General features: G+C 37.4%; 1 protein-coding gene across 3 annotated transcripts in view; it reads left to right on the forward strand.

Annotated features, from left to right (window-relative positions):
• ADAM9 (ADAM metallopeptidase domain 9) overlaps positions 1-20,575 on the forward strand; it is a 95,971-nt gene that overhangs the window by 33,011 nt on the left and 42,385 nt on the right. For all 3 annotated transcript variants that reach the window (XR_011235242.1, XR_011235243.1, XM_069485280.1), the window contains exons 12-14: positions 3,473-3,644; positions 15,129-15,221; positions 16,203-16,398. Coding sequence is in view for 1 of the 3 variants with exons in the window: in XM_069485280.1 (XP_069341381.1) it covers positions 3,473-3,644; positions 15,129-15,221; positions 16,203-16,398 (461 nt within the window). In the remaining 2 variants the exon portion in view is untranslated. The remainder of the gene's footprint in view (positions 1-3,472; positions 3,645-15,128; positions 15,222-16,202; positions 16,399-20,575) is intronic.

Genomic DNA, 20,575 nt, shown 5'->3' on the forward strand with positions numbered 1-20,575 from the left:
CAGGCTGGTCTCAAACTCCTGACCTTGAGGGATCCACCCGCCTCGGCCTCCCAGAGTAGGATTACAGGCGTGAGCCACCGCGCCCGGCCTCAAGTTTTTACTGTTGAATGTGATGTTGGCAGTGGACTTTCCCTATATAGCTTTTATTATGTTGCAGTAATTTCCCTCTATTCCCAGTTTAAGATTTTTTATCATAAAGCATGTTGAATTTTATCAAATACTTTTTCTGCATCTGTTGAGATGATCATGTGATTTTTATCCTTCATTCTTTTAATGTGATATGTCACATTAATCAATTTACGTATGTTGAACCATTCTTGCAACCCAGGTATGAATCTCACTTGGTCAGGGTGTATAATTCTTCTAATTTGCTGTTGAATTCAGAAAATAGTGAAAATTAAAAACATTCTATTAACCCAAAAGAAACAAAACAGATGTTTTTCTTTTGATTTTTTTCAATTTGTTGTTTTCCTTTTTTTAATTAATAACAAAATAGATGTACATATTTTCAGGATACATAGGATCATCTGTTACATTCATATAATTGTAAAGATCAAATCGGGATAATTGGGATTTTCTTGTAATATTCTTGGCAGAGTAGCAAGAAAAAGAATATGTAAAACAAGTCTTTCTGTTACTGTCAAAAGCCTTGTGCTAATCTTTTCACAAGTTTTGTCTTTGCTCATTCTTTTGTCATAAGCAATTGATTGTCCATGTTGTTTCTCTTTTCTTTTTCTGCTGGTCAGTCTGTTAAAATCCTTTAATATTCCACATCCAAAGACTCTTGTCAAATTGTAGTAAACAGTACCAAAATGTTCTAGGCAGACTGCTTTCCAATCCCCAAAGCCAGGAGCCAGGACTGTATACTATCCTGAGACCAGTTAGCAAAGAAGAGTGTAACATGTCTACCTAGGGCAAAAAGTCTCACAAAAAGTCTGTTTCTTAGAAGTTTGTAGATGTATAAAACACGTAGCCTTAGATAGGGATGCTTCCTCAACAACTATAATGCAACATGGTTTTCACTCCTAACTTTTGGTTATCATTGCTCAAACTGATGAAACAGAGATTCTTTCGGGGCACCAAATTCCCGATTATATATTTTTAATTTTATTGTATATATTTTATTGTATTGTATATATTATATATATTTAAGGTATACAACGTGATCTTTTGGTATACTTATAGATGGTGAAATGGTTACTACAGTCAAGCAAATTAACATATCCATCATCCCTCATAGTTACCCATTTTTTTTTTTTCGTGGCAAGAGCACATAAAATCTACTCTTTTAGCAAAACCCCAAATATAATACAATATTATTAACTATAGTCTAGCTTTCTAGATTTGTTCATCCTACATATCTACTACCTTGTATCAGCCCTGCATCTCCCCATTTCCTCCCCCTCCACCATCATCACTGTTTTATTTTCTATTTCTGTGTATTTGATTTTTTTTTTTTAGATTCCACATAGAAGTGAGATCATGTAATATTTTTCTTTTTGTGTCTGGTTTATTCCACTTAGCTTAATGTCCTCCAGGTTCATCCATGTTGTGGCAAATAGCAGAATCTTCTTCAGGCTGAATAATATGAAACAGTTAATCCATTCGTCCATTGCTGGGCACTTTGGTTATTTCTGTATCTTGGCTATTGTGAATCATGCTACACGGAACATGGGAATGCAGATGTCTTTATGAGGTGTTGATCTCATTTCCTTTGGGTGTATACCCAGTAGTAGGAATGCTGAATCATATGGTAGTTCTATTTTTAATTTTTTGAGGAACTTCCATACTATTTTCCACAATGTCTGTACTAACCTATTAATATTAATACATTCCCACCAACAATGTACAAGGGGTCCCTTTTCTCAAAACCCTTACCAGCAGTTATTTCTTGTCTTTTTGATGATAGCCATCCTAACAGGTGTGACATGATGTCTCACTGTGGTTTTTATTTGCCTTTCCCTGATGATTAGTAATATTGGGCACCTTTTCACATACGTCTTGGCCATTTTTCTGTCATTTTTGGAGAAATGCCTATTAAAGTCCTTTGCCTATTTTATAAATTGGGTTGTTTATCTGGTATTGAATATGTGAGTTCTTTATATATTTTAGACATTAACTGCTGATAAGATATATGGTTTGCAAATATTTTCTCGCAATCTATAGGCTGCCTTTTCATTTTGTTGGTTGTTTCCTTTGCTGTGCAGAAGGTTTTTCATTTGATAGCTATAGTAATCAAAACAATATGATAATGGTATAAAAACAGACACACAGACCAATGGAGCAGAATAGAGAGCCCAGAATTAAATCCAAACATATACAGTCAATTAATTTTTGACAAGGGCACTGGGAAGACACAATGGAGAAAGGACAGTCTCTTCAATAAACGGTGCTGGGAAAACTGGATTTCTACATGAAAAAGAATGAAATTGGACTCTTATACTGTATACAAAAGTCAACTTTCAGGGGATAAAATATCTAAATGTTAAGACTCGAACCCATAAAATTCCTGAAAGTAAGTGTCAGGGAAAAGCTCCTTGACAATGGCCTTACAAATAATTTTTTGAATATCATATAAAAGTTTGGGCTACAAAAGCAAAAATAAAATAGGACTACCCCTGATGAAATTTTAATGTGATGTGGATTTCTCAAAGATTTGTGGTATACAGGTGTATTTTCCTCTAGTTTTCAGAGGTAAAAATAGCCAGTGGAACTATGTGAAAATATTTTGTAGTAGTTGAGTAAGATAATAATGAAAAAGCCCAGGTAGAACATATTAAAATTGCATTTGTATAAATATCACATGGACAACTCAAGTTGGACAATTTCTTAAAGCCTAACCTTCAAACTATTAACCGTGGTTTCCAGGAGTTATTGTAAAGGCATTTAAAACTCAAACTGAAAACTTGTCACATAGGAGTGGTGGAAATTCTGTACTATGCAGTCTGCCTCTTGATGGCTAAAACACATCTGTTCTGGAATTGCCCATTCACTTTATTTTTACATGGTTCCTGTAAGTGACAGTGGGCATGGGAGGAACATCAGAATGTTATCCTGGAGAATAAAAAAAGACTGGAGACAACATGTAGTCATCTTCCAATATTTGAAGAACTTTTGGTATATTAGATAAATGAAATTTAATTCTGTATAGGACTAGATAATTTTTAAGGTCTTTTCTGAGGCCTTTACAAAATTACAAAATCATGATTTTGTATTTCAATGTAAGTTATATGTTTTGAAGATATTTTCATGGAGGAGTAATATATTGTAATCAAAATAGTAAACTGCTATGTAGTAACTGAAGTAATATTCTATATTTTTTAGGAATAGATAGTCTCATTTCTATCTACTTTTGTTAGCTTATTTTCTACCATTGAAAACATTCACTTTTAATTGATTAAAGAGATGACTTAAAATTTTCAAAGTGAGTAATCACTATGACGTGAGATCTTTTTCTTAATGTTTATTACAGAGGTTCCAGAAACTTTAGCAGTTGCAGTGCAGAGGACTTTGAGAAGTTAACTTTGAATAAAGGAGGAAACTGCCTTCTTAATATTCCAAAGCCTGATGAAGCCTATAGTGCTCCGTTCTGTGGTAATAAACTGGTGGACCCTGGGGAAGAGTGTGACTGTGGTACTCCAAAGGTCAGTTTAATTTTTGATTTTTGCTTTGTAAAATTACTATGAGATTTGTAAGAAATAAAATTACTTATTTTGGGAAACTCTGGCATAACAGCTGAAGTAAAATTTAGAGGCAAGATGAGGATTGTTATTTTGCTTGTGTGCATATGTTCCTGGGGTTGGTCATTGCCTCCTCCTCAGACTATAAGTAACGGTGCTGTCTGTTTTGAAGTCAGCGAAAGCACCATGTTTGTTCTTCTATCTTTTTGCTATTTTCTACCATTTCTATTATGGTTATTGGCTTATTTATTTACTTTAAAGAACTAATCACTTTTGCACTTGGCTCTTTACTTGTAAGCTTCCACCATTCTGGCACTGCCATTGCAGAAATATTTATTCAGTTGGACTCATCTTAAAAATGAATTGAAGCTGGCTTGTCCTCCAGAGTCCTTCAATATCAAAATTCTTGCTGCTCAAACTAGCATTCTCCTTTGTTAATCTTCAGTTTACCTACTGATCTCTGGCTTTATCAGACCTGTCACCCACACTTACTGCCACAAGCCCTTACGCATCTTTATTGTTACTGTTCTGTAGCCAGACTCTTCTCAGAATGGCCTGCGTAAGCCTTTCCTCCCCAGGCCTTGCATTAAGTTTTATTATTTATTTACTGACTTAGTTTCATTACATTTTAAAGACACTTGCTCAGTCATATGTAAGTCCTACTATATTCTCAATCTTTTCCCCAAGTGCATCATCTTCTTCCTTACCTGACCACACCTGGGTTTTACCAGATAACTGCTTTTCAGAAAGGGAGTATGTGTCCCATGCTGAAGCTATGTTTGGCCTTTATTGCAGTACTGATGCATGTCGGGGACTTCTGGTAAATGTTTTACACAGTATAGTCCTTGCAGTGACCCTAAGAGATTGGTATTCTTAATGTTCTTATTTTCAAATGAGGAAAACTAGGCCTAAAGAAGTTATGTATAATTTCTAAATTAAGATACTGTTAAGATAACTAAGACCTTGCTTTTGCCAGGCATTCTTAGACCTTTCTCCTTAAATATTTTATTAGTCTTGCTTTCTCCCAGCTGCTTACTTCACTACCAAACTTACTGAAATAATAATCTATATTTGCCTCTTGAGCTTTCTCACTGCACAATTACTCTTAAAAAAAAAAATACTCTCTCCCCATCAAATATCACAGGTTTCTTTTTTTGTTATAAAACCTTCAAATAGTAAATAAAAGCAAACTTACACACCTTTATTTCCCTGATGAATCTTTTACTTCTTTTAGAAATTATCACTCTTATAAGTTTGGTATATTTCTTTTTAGATTTTATCCTATGCATTTATGTACAGTATGTACATTTATAAATACTGGGTTTGTTTTAGTATTTATTTTTAGTTTTATTTTATTGTAGAAAGAATACTTACCATGAGATTGACCCTTTTAAGAGATTTTTAAGTATACTGTATTGTTAACTATAGGTACTGTGTAGTTCATATCTCTAGAACTTTCTCATCTTGTATAACTGAGACTTGATACCCATTGATTGGCAACTCCCCATTTTACCTTCCCCCAGCCCCTGACAGCCACTCCCTGTTTAATGGAGTTTGACTGTTCTAGATAGCGAATGTAAGTAGAATCCTGCAGGATATGTCTCTCATGACTGACTGACTTCATTTAGCATAGTACTGTAACCTCAAGGCACATCCATGTTATCGCAAATGACAAGAGCTCTTTCATTTTAGTATGCAGCACTATGTTGACTATAAGTGGCAGGAGTGGACATCCTTGCTTTGTTCCTGATCTTAGAGTTGAAAAGCTTTTAATTTTTCACAATTGAGTATGAGGTTAGCTGTGGGATTTTCATATACGGCCTTTATTACGTTGAAGTAGTTTTCTCTATTTCTAGTTTGTCGAGTTTTTACCATGAAAAGGTGTTGAATTTTATCAACCTTTCTGCATCTATTGAGATGATCATGGGATTATTATCTTTCATTTTATTAATATGGTATTTCTCAATAATTGGTTTTTATATATTGAAACATTCTTGCACCCAGGGATAAATCCTACTAGGTCGTGGTTTATATAACCTTTAACGTGCTGTTGAATTTGGTTTGTTAGTATTTTTTCATCTGTATTCATTAGGCATATTGGCCTGTAGGTTTTTTTTTTCCCCCCCTTGTGATGACTTTGGCTTTGGTATCTGAGTGATGCTGGCCTCATAAAATGAGCTTGGAACTGTGCCTTGCTTTTTAATTTTTTGGAAGAGTTTGAGAATGGCTGGTATTAGTTTTTTTAAAAAAATGTTTAGTAGATTTCACCAGTGAAGCCATTGTTCCTGTGCTTTTCTTTTTGGGAGTTTTTTGATTTCTGATTCAGTGTTCTCACTATTTTCTCATAGGTCTCTTCAGACTTACTATGTCTTTGTGATTCAGGCTTGGTATGATGCACGGTTCTAGGAATGTATTCCTCCTAAGCTGTTTAATTTGTTGTTTCTTTGTGTTGGTTATCCATTTTTTCTTGCATATGGTTCAGTTTTCTGACGATCCATGTTTGAAATTCTTCTTCTGTCATTTTGGTGTTCTGAGTTTGGTTAATGTCCATTGCTAGAGAGCGGGTGTTTCTCTTTGGGGGTGTGCTTTCCGTTTGATTCTTCATACTTCTGGAGTTCTTTCGCTGATTCCTTCCCATCTGGATCAGCTGCTGCTTCTTGCTTTTAGATTTTCATTTGGATGATGACACACCCTGTTTAGTCTCCGAGGCACTAGGTGGTATTTGTGGGTGAGATTTGACCACACCCTATATCATGAGTCAGTAGATGCAGTAAAAAGGTGGGCAGATTGACCTCCCTGTCAGTAGGTGGCGCTTGCTGGGAGGGGCAGGCTGCAGTGTTGTTTTTGGGTCCCGTAACGGGCTCTCGTTCCTCTGGAGAGGCACTCTAGTGCCTAAAGTGGTGAGTGGGGCCCTGGGACTTCCAGGTGTGCCCTTATTCTGCACCTCAGTGAGGGCAGGTCAGGGAGGGAGTGGGCAGAGCCGGGTTGGGTGAGCTGCCCTCAAGCTCCACATTGCTGTTAGCAGGGGTCAAAGGTCTGTTCATTGCCTCTGGGCAAAGCTGCCAGGGAGGGGCTGGAGTGGCCCCTCTCAGCAGGAAAGTCTGTGTGGGGGGGAGGGGCTGTCTGAGACCTACAGTTTAGAGCAGGCCTTGCTCCTTTCCACCCTCCGCTATTCTGCAGTTTCTCCGGGGCCTCTGTCCGCAGGCAGGACCTCAAGCCAGTGGATCTACCCTGGCTGTCATGCAGGCCAGCAGGGTCCCTGCCCAGGATTCCAGCCTGGGCTGAGCGCAAGGCCTTCCTGTGGGAGGAGGGGTGCCCCTCAGGCACGCTGGTCTGCCCCTGAAGGCACACACACTCAGCAGGGTCATTCACAAATAACCCTTCTGTGCCCCAGGGCAATGTGATTGAGGCCTGAGTGTATGGGATCTGGTCTGCAGGCCTGTTTCCTGGGCCCTGGAGATCAGTCCCTGACCCTTCCAGGGAGAAGAGAGCTGGTCTCATGTCACCCCACGGGGTGCCCAGGCTGGATTGGTGTCTCTCTGCCTCAGGATTTGCCCTGCTCTCCTGGAGTCACCAGGCGAGCAGCACCTGGGAGGGTGGGTGGGTAGGGAGCTCACAATCTGCTGTGAGGTCCCCAAAGGGAGGGGACCTCAGTCTGCTATAGGTCCCCAAAAGGAGAGGTCCCATTCCCTGCAGATGCCTCCGGGTGGTGGCTAAATTATCTCTCTAGGCAGTGGTGGGTAGGCAAAGGGGGAGGGGGGAATGAAGCAATATGGCGCCTGCCGATGGGCTCGGGTCTGTGGGGGAGGTGCCACGAGGGAGATGGGAGCCTGGTGCCCTGTCCCCAAGAGGCTCACAGCTCACTGGCGGTGGCCGTCCCTGGGCTGGAGTGGGCAGGTCTCTCCGCTGAGGAGCCCACCCGCAGTCCCAAACGCAAGGGAGGGGAAATGTAGCTGCTCCGCCTACCCTTGTTGCTGGTCTCCAAGCCTCTCGGGGGCCTTTCTCCTTCCAGTTCTCCTCCGCAGCTTCTTCGTGTGGAGTCTCCTGTAGTTTCAGGCACTCTCCCTTCCGACCCTCGTCTGATCTATGTTCCTCTGCCTGACTTTTTTTTTCACTTTCTTCTAAAATCTGTCTTTCTTGCAGAGACACTCTGGCTGGCGTTTTTTCTTGTCTGCCATCTTGATTCTTCCAACCTAAGCTGTTTAATTTGTTGACATGTAATTATTCATAGTAGTCTCTTAGAATCTTTTTAATTTATGGTGTCAGTTGAAATGTCTCCTTTCATTTCTGATTTTATTTTAGTCTTGTTTTTTTCTTAGTCTGACTAAAGGTTTATCAATATTGCTTATCTTTTGGAAAAAACTCTTGTTTTCTAAAAAAAATTTGTATTTTTCTAGCCTCAATTTTGTTTCTTCTGCTCTAGAACTTATTCCCTCCCTTGTGCTAACTTTGGGCTTAATTTTTTGTTCTTTTGTGGTTCCTTAAGATATAAAGATAGGCTTTTTCATGTATATTTATCACAATAAATTTTCCTCTTGGTACTGCTTTTACTGCATCCTATAAGTTTTGACACATTGTGTTTTGTTTTAGTTTGTCTTGAGGTATTTTTTAATTTCCTATTTAATTTTTTCTTTGACCCAAGGGTTGTTCAAGACTGTGTTAATTTCCACATATTTGTTATTTTTCCTGTTTCCTTTCTGCTTTAATTATTATTTTTTTCCTTTTTGATTTCAGTTTCATCCTTTGTGGTCAGAAAAACTAGTGTGAATTAAGTTATCTCAAGTTTTTTAATTTTATTTTATTTATTTATTTATTTATTTTGAGACAGAGTCTCGCTCTGTTGCCGGGACTAGAGTGAGTGCCGTGGCGTCAGCCTAGCTCACAGCAACCTCAAACTCCTGGGCTTAAGTGATCCTCCTGCCTCAGCCTCCCGAGTAGCTGGGACTACAGGCATGTGCTACCATGCCCAGCTAATTTTTTCTATATATTTTAGTTGGCCAGATAATTTCTTTCTATTTTTTAGTAGAGACGGGGTCTCGCTCTTGCTCAGGCTGGTCTCGAACTCCTGACCTCGAGCTATCCACCTGCCTCGGCCTCCCAGAGTGCTAGGATTACAGGCGTGAGCCACCGTGCCCGGCCTCAAGTTTTTTAAAACCTGTTTCGTGATCTAACATCTAACTTGTGATCTATCCTGGCGAGAATTCTATGTGTATCTGAGCGTAGTGTGTATTCTGCTGCTATTGGGTAGAATGTTCTATATATGTTTATTAGGTTCATTTGGTCTATAGTGTTGTTCTAGCTGTTTGTTTCCTTATTAATCTTATGTCTAGATGGTTTATCCATAATTAAAATGAGGCATGGAAGTTTCTCACTATTATTGTAATGCTATCTATTTCTTTCTTGCTGCTTTGAAAATTTTCTGTTTGTCTTTGGCTTTTGACAGTTAGATTATAACATTCCTTGGTGTTGATTTCTTTTAATACACTTTATTTGGGGTCCTGTGGGGTTCTTGGATCTGGATGTCTATTTCTTTTCCCAGATCTGAGAAAATTTCAATGATTATTTTTTTGAATAAACTTTTTGGTACTTTCTCTTCGCTCCTTGTGGGAATTCCACAGTCTTGATGGTGTCCCATAAGTCCCTTAAACTTTCTTCACTCTTCTTCTTCTTTTTTGCTTCTCTGACTGGATAATTTACAATGATCCATCTTTAGGTTTGTTAAATCTTTCTTCTGCTTGCTCTAGTCTGCTGTTGAACTCTCTGTTGAATTTTTCTGTTAATTTATTATATTTTTCAGGCCAAAGATTTTTATTGGGTTCTTTTAAAATAGTATTTCTTTTTGTTGAAATTCTGCTTTTGTTCATGCATTGTTTTCCTGAGCTTGTTGAGCATTTTTATGATGGCTATTTTGAATACTCTGCCAGATGATCCATATATGTTCATTTCATTAGGGTTGGTTTCTGGAGTTTTATCTTGTTCCTTTGTTTGGATTCTGATTCTTCATTTCCTTGACCCTGTGTTGGTATTTATGCCTTAGAAAAATACTGCTACCTCTCCCAGTTTTTATGAATTGGCCTTGTACAGGGGAAGACCTTTACTAATTAACCTGGCCAGAGCTTCTCTGGGCCTCTCAAACCTTTGTGCTAGTGTGGATTGCTGTTTTAGTTGTTAGCAGCCCTTCAAGGTGTCTAGATTACTACAGGAGCCTGTCAGCATTCCAAAAGAGGGGGAAACAGAAGCCAATTCATTGGGCAACCCTAGAAAATTTGAAACATTTGATGTGGTCTGTTTCTCTTTCCTGGGAAAAGCTGAGAGCTGGCTTTTTTTTTTCTTTCTTTTCTTTTTTTTTTTGTCCGTTTGCTCTGTGTTGAGCCAGGTGGAGGAGCTGTGGCAAGTGTCTGAGTGCTAGTTGAAACCACTGCCTTTGTTCTTTGTAGCCTACAGGGGTCTAGCATATGCCAGCTCCATCAGTGCTCTGAGATCAGAGAGAGAAAAGCCAATTTCTTGGGTAGCACCTAGAAAAATTGTGACATTGAATGAGTGGTCCTCCTCAGAGAGAAGCTAGGTGGTGTTTTTTTGTTTTTTGTTTTTGTCCGTTTACTCTGTGCTGAGCCAGGGTGAGGAGCTGTGATGAGCGCCCCACATGGTAGTTTAACCCACCACCTTTGTTCTCTCTGGCCCCCAGGGGTCTAGTGTATTTTAGGTCCTGTAAGTGCTCAGAGGCGGGTAAGATAGAAGCTATTCCCTCAGGCAGCACTCTGAAAAGTTATATTGTTAGATGTGTGGTCTCTTTTTCTCCTCAAGGAGATGCTAAGAGTTGAGGATTTCCTCCCAATTGTATGCACTGTGCCGTGGATTGGGATTGTGGTCAGAGGGTGTCTCTAGTTTTCTTACTGGTATACATGTGGCTGGGATGGAATAGCCTTCTAACTAGTTTCTGGATTTCTCACAAAGGGAACTGGTCATTGTGTTGCTGTTGAATGGCTGTGCTTATGGGGGAAGGAGAATCTAGGGCTTCCTGTTCTGCCATATTGGTGATGTCACGCTGGCTTTTATTTTTACGCATAAATCAGATTTAAAATGTTGTATGCAGATTTTTTCTCTTAATATATCTTGGACATTTTTCCATATCATTATATTATATAAATATAACCCTTTAATCTGCTGAATAGTGTTCTAATATAAGGTGTACTATGGTTTATTTAATTATACTGTCATTAATGGATATTTAATTACTATAGTTAGGGTTTTTCTATTGCAAACAGTGCTGCAGTGTATATCCTTGTACACACCCCATGTGTATATAGGTAGAATTACTGGATCTAAAAGTGTATGTATATTAAATTTTATTGGAGGCTACAAATTTCTAATAAAATGGCTGTATCAATTTGTACTTCTGCCTGTAGTGTACTGTGCCATTCAGTGTCCCTATAGTCTTACCAGCACAGGATAATATCCATTTTCTTAATTTTGGCAATCTGATGGGTGAAAAATAAGATGTTATTTTAGTTTATGTCTTTTCATATGATTATAGATCATAGGAATCATTTTCTTCTATGAATTACTGTTTTATATTCCTTGTCAATTTTTCTATTGGTTTATTGGCTCTTCTTTTAAATTGATTTTTAGGTCTCCTTATGTAAGATGGGCATAAGTCCTTTATTATAAGTGCCCTGATATTTCTCTTCTGTTTCTAGGTTATCATTTAACTTTTCATAGGACATATTTTATTATGCTGTAATTTAAAATTTAAATGTAGGCAAATTTATTAAATTTTTCCGTTAATGGTTTCAGAAATTTGTATCTTGACCAGGCTTTTAATAGTCCTATTTATAGATCATCCTCAGAGCCCCTGAATAAATTCTTCCCCTATTTTTTAATTTACAATTTTTATGTTAGCTCTTTAATTGTGGAGGGGGCATGTGGAGTAAGCTAGGAAATTAAACTTTTCCACTAATGGTCTGTTGTGGAACCATTTAAAATGATACTTTTATCATAAAGTAATGTCCTATACGCATTGTCTATTTCCTGATTCCTGTTTTTTCATGAAGCCATCTGTCTGTCCTGCATGATGTTTTTGAAAAATATTTACCAGCTTTATTGAAGTATAATTGAATACAGTGTCAGATAAAAACAAATTCAGATTTGCATAGGGAAAGGCTTTATTCAGAAGAAAGACTATTGAATACGGAGAATGCTCTGATCTCCAAAATCTGTAAGCATCTCAAAGTCAAACAGAAAAGGTTTTTCTTTCGTGGCATAAAGGTGGAGGAGCAATGGTATGAATGTTCCCTCTACAACTTATGTTGAAACTTCATTGCCATTGCAATAGTATTAAAAGGTGGGGCCTTTAAGAGGTGATTAGGTCATTGGGACTCCACCCTCACGAATGGATAGATGTCCTTATGGCAGGAGTGGGTTATTATAAAGCAAGTCTGGCCCCTGGTGTCCCCCTCTTGCACAAACTCACTCGCCCTCTTGTCTTCTGCCATGGGATAACATAACATGAAGGTGCTCTCTAGATGTGGCCCTAAATCTTGGACTTTCCTGCCTTCAGAACTATAAGAAGTAAATTTTGATTCTTTATAAATGACCCAGTCTGTGGTATTCTGTTAAGCAAAACAAAACAGACTGAGACGGGGGCAGAGATAAGCAGAATCTTTTACAGGAAAGCTGGAGAAATGAGGAGAAATGACCAGTGAGGTTCTGACAGGGAAGTATCTACAGTGGTTAGCCAATTTCCAGAAGGTGGGAAGTTCTACTTTTTTGGTGGGGAGGGGTGGAACAAAAAGAGTTTAGGGGTCTGTAGGAAAGAGAGAAGCCTGTCTAAAGTTTGATCAAGACAAAATAAAGGGTAACAAATGGGGAAATGTGTGCACTTAGTCAACAATAATCTGCACCTTTAAAGTGTACAAGTTGATTGGTTTTGGCGTGTTTCTACATATGTGAAACCTTCACCACAATCAAGGTAATGAACTTATCATCATCCCCAAAAGTTCTTCATGCTCCTCGGTAATTAATTCTATCTACCCCTCTTTGTTCCACCATTTTTCTCAGACGACCATTGATCTTCTTTCTATCACTATATATTTGTATGCCTTTCCTATAATTTTATGTAAATAGAATGACTTTTTTGGTCTGGCTTCTTTATCAGCATAATATTTTTTTTTTTTTTTTTTGAGACAGAGTCTCACTCTGTTGCCCTGGCTAGAGTGCCATAGCATCAGCCTACCTCACAGCAACCTCACACTCCTGGGCTCATGCAATCCTCCTGCCTCAGCCTCCCGAGTAGCTGGGACTATAGGCATGCGCCACCATTCCCGGCTAATTTTTTCTGTATGTTTTTAGTTGTCCAGCTAATTTCTTTCTATTTTTAGTAGAGACGGGGTCTCGCTCTTGCTCAGGCTGGTCTCGAACTCCTGAGCTCAAATGATCCACCCGCCTCGGCCTCCCAGAGTGCTAGGATTATAGGCGTGAGCCACCGCACCCAGCCTACTCAGCATAATTTTTTTTGAGATTCATCCATGTTGCAGCTGTGCCTGTAGTTCATTCCTTTTTATTGTAGTTTATTATTGAGTTCTATGGATACACTGTAGTTTGTTTATGTATTCATCTGTTGATGGATATTTGGGCTACTTCCAGTTTTCAGCATTTACAAATGTTTTTATTTCTCTTGGGTAAATTCCTAGGAGTGGAATGACTTGTTCATATGGTAGGTGTATATTTAACTTTTCAGGAAACTTTCAAACTGCTTTGCAAAGTGGTTGTACCATTTCATATTCCCACCATTAGTGTATGAGAGTTCTCTCAATAGTTCTTTCATGTCCTCACCAATACTTCATATGATTTGTCTTTTTAATTTTAGCTGTTCTGCTAGACGTAAGGTGATACCTCACTGAGGTTTGAATGTACATTTCCGTAATGACTAGTGATGTGTTTGTTGAGCATGTTTTCATGTGCTTATTTGCCATCAGAGTATCTTGTGGTGATATGTCTGTTCAACTCTTCCTCTCATTTTAAAATTTGGGTTATTTGTTATTGAGTTTTGAGAATACTTTATATATTCCAGATACAAGTCCTTTATCAGATATATGACTTGTAAATATTTTCTCCAAATTGTGTCTTGCCTTTAACTAATAGTATCTTTTGAAGAGCAGACTTTTACATTTGATGAAACCCATTTTATCAATTTATGCTTTTATCAGTTTTGCTTTTGATGTTGTATCTAAGGACTCTTTACTTACTCCAAAGTTGCAAAAGTTTTCTCCTGGGAGTATATAGTTTTAGGTTTTACATTTAGGTCCATGATTCATTTTGAGGTTTTTTTTTTTTTTTTTTTTTTGGTATATTTCAAGATATAGATTATAGTTCATTATTTTAAAATTTTTATTATTGTAAGCTGACAGAAAGTTGCAAAGATGGTACAGACTCCCATGTGCTTTTCACTCAGTTTTCCCCAATGATGACATCTTATAAAGCTGTAATGCAACATAAAAAACAGGACATTGACATTGCTATATTAACATAGAGGAGACTATGTTGCTGTGGGTGGGAGGTTGAGGGTAAGGAGGAGCCATGGTGGCCCAAGGTATAGTGAGAGAAACCAAGCAAGATAAAAGGAGAGTGTTCACCAAGGGTGAAGAGCCACCCACCAGAGAAGTCAGACTGTGAGCTTGCAGAGAAATGCCTTTATGATGGATGTTTACTTCACTGTGATCACTAAACACACTGCTATGGACTGAGTGAGTGTGTGGCCCCCAAATGTGTAGGTCAGATGGCCTAGAAGCAGAGCCTGAGACAAAGATTAGGTGCCAGTGATTTATTGAGAGTGCTCTTAAGAGAACCTCTATCAGTATAGAAGAAGCATGATGGGAAAGTGGAAGAAGCCAAGTGACGATGTGGGGCTGCATTTGGAGATGGGACCTCTAAGGAAGTAATTAAGATTAAATGAGGTAAATAAGGGTGAGGTTCTGGTCCCATAAGATTAGTGTCCTTATAAGAGACATCAGACATCTTGCTCACCTTTTCTTTGTGCTTACACATTGAGGAAAGGCCATGTGAGCACACAATAAGAAGGCAGCTGTCTTCAAGCCACAAAGAGAGCCTTCCCCAGAACCTGAATTAGTGGGGACCTTGATCTTAGACTTCTAGCCTCTAGAACTGTGGGAAACTAAATTGTTGAAGTCACCCAGTCTATGGTATTTTGTTATGGCATTCTGAGCAGACTAAGTAAGGCACATATTCTATGACTTCAGTCCTTGAAATATGTTGATTTATAGCTAAAGATACACTGATAAATCCAGAAGGATAGTAAGCAACAGTTTCTGGAAGGTAACTGTTATAGTCATGTTAAAATGAAGTAGATTTTAGGTCTAAGATAAGAATTTTATTAATGAGTATTAATGCCAGTAATTCATTTCTTTATTGACAGTCATTTTATGTTCACAGGAATGTGAATTGGACCCTTGTTGTGAAGGAAGTACTTGTAAGCTTAAATCATTTGCTGAATGTGCATATGGCGACTGTTGTAAAGACTGTTGGGTAAGGAATTCCTCCCAGTTAGGGACCAAAATATGGAAAAAGAAAGATCTGTGTATATCAAAATTTGTTTTCTGGAATCTCTAGGGGAGCACTATTTTTATTTTATAATTGTGGGAAAAATTTAATGCCACTTGTTTGCAATTTTAAAGCACATTCTTTTATGATAAATGGTCTACTGAGATTTATTTTTCCTAAGTGGAAACATTTTCCCCCTGATTTTTAGAGTAATATATGCTTGTTAGAAATAATTCAACAATACCAAAGTATAGAAAGTAGCAAATGAAAGACCTGCTATCATTTTACACTCCTCAGGTAACCATTTTTGGTAATTTTTTGTTAACCTAGTCACTTTTTTCTATACAAATATGGGAGTGTATGTGTGTGTGTAACACGGATACACATATTTTTACTGCCTACTTTTTTTCAATAAGATACTACAGACTTTTTTCATTTATATAGTTCTATATAGTTGGTATGACTTTGTATGGTTGTACCATAATTTCTTTATGTAGTCAACTAATGAGGGACATTTAGATTGCTTCCAATTATTGTTTATAAGAGAAATCACTGGGGCAGAATATGCATATTAAAATTTTTGATACACATTTTATATATCTTCCATAAATGTGCCAGTCTGTATTTCTACCAGCAGTGTTATCAAATATTTGTTTCCTTATGCCAACATTTGTTAGTAGCAAGCTCTATAATTCTAGTTAGTTCAATAAGTGTAAAGTATTTTTGTATTTTTATTTAATTTGCATTTCTTTTGGTTATACAGTGAGGTTATGTTTTTTCATTTTCCATATTTACAACTTACATGAATTGCCTATAATTGGCTTTTGTTCATTTTTCTAATGGGTTATTCAGTCTTGTTTGGTATTGTTAGAACCCTTTATATATATAAATACTGTAGTTTCAAATTTGATCAATTTGTGTAGATTGTTCTGCTATTCCTGTTTAATTTGAATCTCATTTCCCTAGTTCCTTCCAGGAGGTACTTTATGCCGAGGAAAAACCAATGAATGTGATGTTCCAGAGTATTGCAATGGTTCTTCTCAGTTCTGTCAGCCAGATGTTTTTATTCAGAATGGATATCCTTGCCAGAATAACAAAGCCTATTGTTACAATGGCATGTGCCAGTATTATGACGCTCAGTGTCAAGTCATCTTTGGCTCAAGTAAGATACCATTATTTCTAACTGATAACTTCGATTGATTTGTTTTTGATTTAGATTTTTTAAAAAGGAAGGAAAACATTATTGATAAAGCTGAAGCTGTCGTTTCCCATCTTATCTCCCTTCTTCTCCCATCTGCCTTCTTATCCAGAGGCAATGATGGTCATGAATTTAATACGTCCAGATTCAGTTGATGTTTCTTGCTTTTTTACTCCCTCTATCTTTATCCTTTGTGTATAAAGTACATACACATACATATACAGTAACATTTTTTAGTTTTGATAATACAGAGTTGTATGCATGGATCTGCTGCTTGCATTGTTCACTCAGAAAGTTCTTGAGATCCATCTATATTGATTTGTTATATCGTAGTACATTAGAGTATTCCATTAGGTAAACGGAGCATGATTTAGTTGTACATTCTCTTACCGATAGATATTTAGGATGTTTTTAATTTTTTATGTTTTTTCCTTATAAAATTTTGGTTTTTATAAAAGGCATACATGTAGATTAAAGAGCCAAGTTATTGTGCAATGTATTATTATTTAATATGAAAAAATAAGGCCTATTCCCACCCAGTATCCTGATCTGTTAAGGCAGCCATTTTTACCTTTTTTAGCTGATTTTTTTGTTACTTGCTTCAGGTGTTTACATAATCTCTTGGTAATGCTACTTTTTGACTCTTTTTGATTCTAGGCAGTGTTAAGTGTGTATTGTGGAATAGCCATGTTAATGCTATTCACAACTGTACTATGTAGTACATTACAATTACTTTCCTGCTGTTTGTTTTCTACAGACTTGATAATTCTCTCTCTCTCCCATGTGGTTAGTTTTCTATGTACTTACTGTTAATTAAACTGCAAATTGTTAATGAGTGGCCTGATCTTGCCCTGAAATGATTAGAGGAATCAAGATATTCTACTAATTTCAATTTGTTTGAAGAAGTCTGAAAAGGAGGCTCCTGTTTCTCTTCACTCTTGACTAGTTGGCTTCTCATTAGGGTTCTCCAGAGAAACAGAGTCAATAGGATATACATATATATGTGTGTGTGTGTGTGTGTGTGTGTGTGTATATATATATATATATAGTTATGCACCCCATAATGATGTTTTGGTCAACTGTGGGCCACTTATGCAATGGTGGTCTCATAAGATTATAATACTATATTTTTACTGTACCTTTTCTATGTTTAGATAAGTTTAGATACACAAATACTTGCCATTGTGTTACTGTTGCCTGAAGTATTCAAGATTTGTAACTTAGGAATAATAGGCATCTCAGTATTGGGTAGGAAAATACTCAACTCACCTCCTTGTTTGAAGAACAGTTTCTGTGCTTATGTGCCTGGTATCTCTGAGTGCTGAAACCTTGTGTTTCACTCTCTCCAGAAAATAAACCCATTTCTTTTGTCAGGGTAGAGAAGAGACAGTCATCTGACTGCGCAAACAGGGGAGGTGATCTGTGGATCTAACTCTTTTTAAATAGACTTGAAACTTTTTCTCATTGTTCAAGCCATGTGCTGCTCCTTACCCCTATATCTAGAGGTGTCTGGTACTACCAATTTCCTATCTTTGTGGAATTCTATGGTGGAAAAGGTGTTGATCTCAGCTTTCTCCACTGGCAGCTTAAGAGTCACTTTTCTCAGATAAACTAAGTCATTTACCACTTAATCAGCTGCTTTTCAGCTTCCAAAATTGTGTACTGGCTCCTTTGCCAGTTCCACTTTCTAACTGGGAAAAGTTTTAGGAATTAGAAAAAATAATCTATTTTCTTTGCTTATGTGGGATTTTAGGAGGGAGGGAAAATACATGCATGTGTTCAGGCCTTTTACCTGAAGTCTGCGTATGGCTTATGATTTTAAAGATACAGCCAATTAGTTCAGATGTTATAGGTCTAGTTTTCATTCCTGTGAACTTTTGAACTTGTGGGGTATAAGGGTTTAAAAGTCCTTCACTGGCTTATGCATTCTCAAAATTATTTTTTTTTTAGTAAATGCTAAATAAATATTTATCAAATAAATGAAGAGTTGGAGAGCTAACATGTAAGAGATGTTGACATTTATTATCAAATTTGGGCCTTAAAAAAACCTTATAAGGATGGTAAGCCTCAGAGAGATATGGTTTGCCCAAGGTCACACAAACAGAAAGCAGCAAAACTATGATCTCAACCACCATGAGCATGGTGAGCTGATGAAGACTTTTTGCTAGAATTTATCAAAGACATAATTAAAAGACAATAACTTACATTGATTTATTAATACTTTCTTAAATGGAGGTAGAACATATTTTTTGAAATATTGAGTATACAAATAAGCAAAAAGTAGAAAATAAATATTTTCCATACTATGAATATTCTGGATAAGTAACCACTGAAAAATTTGATGACTATCTTTCACATATGTTTTATGCATAGGAGTGCATGTGTGTGTAATATACAAAAATGGGATATTGATATATGCTTTAAAACTGCCCTTTTTCCAGTATTAACAATAAATCTTGAATATTTTTGCATGTTATTATTTTTCTACGACATCATGCTAACAATGTGCCACAGTTTATTTAAGCAGTCAACAGTACTAGTCGTGAATATCTGTATAGTTTACTCTTTGCCTCCATATCTTCTTCAGGATAAATTTCCAGAATCAGAATTACTGTATTAAAGACTATGTTCTTTAAAGGCTTTTAAGATACCCACATAATCTTCAGAAATATTATACCACTTTATACCCTCATTAGTTATGTACCTTGAATATGTTCATTTCCTCAAATATTTCCAACACGGTTTCCATTTTTAAAACTCTGCTAATTTAACAAATGTAAAACATATTTTTATTATTTTAAAATATGTATTTTAATTACTACTGAGTTTCAGTTCTTTTATATTGATATTGGTGATTTGTATTATTTCTCTTATGTCTTGCTTGTTCCTGTCCTTCATTTTTCTACTAAGGTATTTATTCCTTATTGCTATTTTGCAAGTTGTTGGTTTTTTAAAGATTAAGGATATTACTTATTTTTAATACATTGTAAACATTTTCTCCCATTTTGTCCTTTGTCTTTTAGTTTTGCTGATGTTGATTTTTGACATAATTAAACTTTTTTCTCATTTACTTTTGTCTTTTTTTTTTTTTTTTTTTTAAGACAGAGTCTTGCTCTGTTGCCCGGGCTAGAGTGAGTGCCGTGGCATCAGCTTAACTCACAGCAACCTCAAACTCCTGGGCTTAAGCAATCCTACTGCCTCAGCCTCCCCAGTAGCTGGGACTATAGGCATGTGCCACCATGCCCGGCTATTTTTTTTCTATATATAGTTTTAGTTGGCTAGATCATTTCTTTCTATTTTTTTTTAGTAGAGACGGGGTCTCGCTCTTGCTCAGGCTGGTCTCGAGCTCCTGACCTCGAGCGATCCACCCGCCTCGGCCTCCCAGAGTGCTAGGATTACAGGCGTGAGCCACCGCGCCTGGCCCTACTTTTGTCTTATGGTTTCTATCTTTGGTGTCATGCTTAGAAATTCCCCTTCCTCAGAATATTTACAAATCATGTGTTACTTAATGTTGAGGATACATTCTGAGAAATGCCCAGGTGATTTTATCATTGTGTGAACATCATAGAGTGGTACTTAATGCAAACTAGATGGCATAGCCCTTTACACACCTAGGCTATATGGTAGCTATTGCTCCTAGGCTACAAACCTGTACAGCATGTTACTGTACTGAATACTGTAGGCAGTTATAACACAATGGTTAGTATTTGTGTATCTAAACATAGAAAAGATACAGTAAACAGTCTTACAATCTTATGGGACCACCATTGTATATATGGCTTGTTGGTTTGTCATTGAAACATTGTTATGTGGCACATGACTGTAATTGGCCTTCTAGCACTGCAGTTCCCAACCCCTGGGGCTGCAGACCAGTACCAGTCTATGGCCTGTTAGGAACTGGGCTGCACAGCAGGAGGTGAGCAGTGGGAGAGCAAGCGAAGCTTCCTCTGTTTTTACAGCTGCTCCCCATTGCTCGCATCACTGCCTGAGCTCCGCTTCCTGTCAGATAAGCGGTGGTATTAGACTCGCATAGGAGCACGAACCCTACCGTAAACTGTGCATGTGAGAGATCTAGGTTGCGCGCTCCTTATGCCCGATGATCTGAGGTGAGCCGAGGCAGTGATGCTAGCTCTGGGGAGTG

The sequence above is a fragment of the Eulemur rufifrons genome, chromosome 12 (assembly GCF_041146395.1).
Source record: "Eulemur rufifrons isolate Redbay chromosome 12, OSU_ERuf_1, whole genome shotgun sequence".
Taxonomy (NCBI): domain Eukaryota; kingdom Metazoa; phylum Chordata; class Mammalia; order Primates; family Lemuridae; genus Eulemur; species Eulemur rufifrons.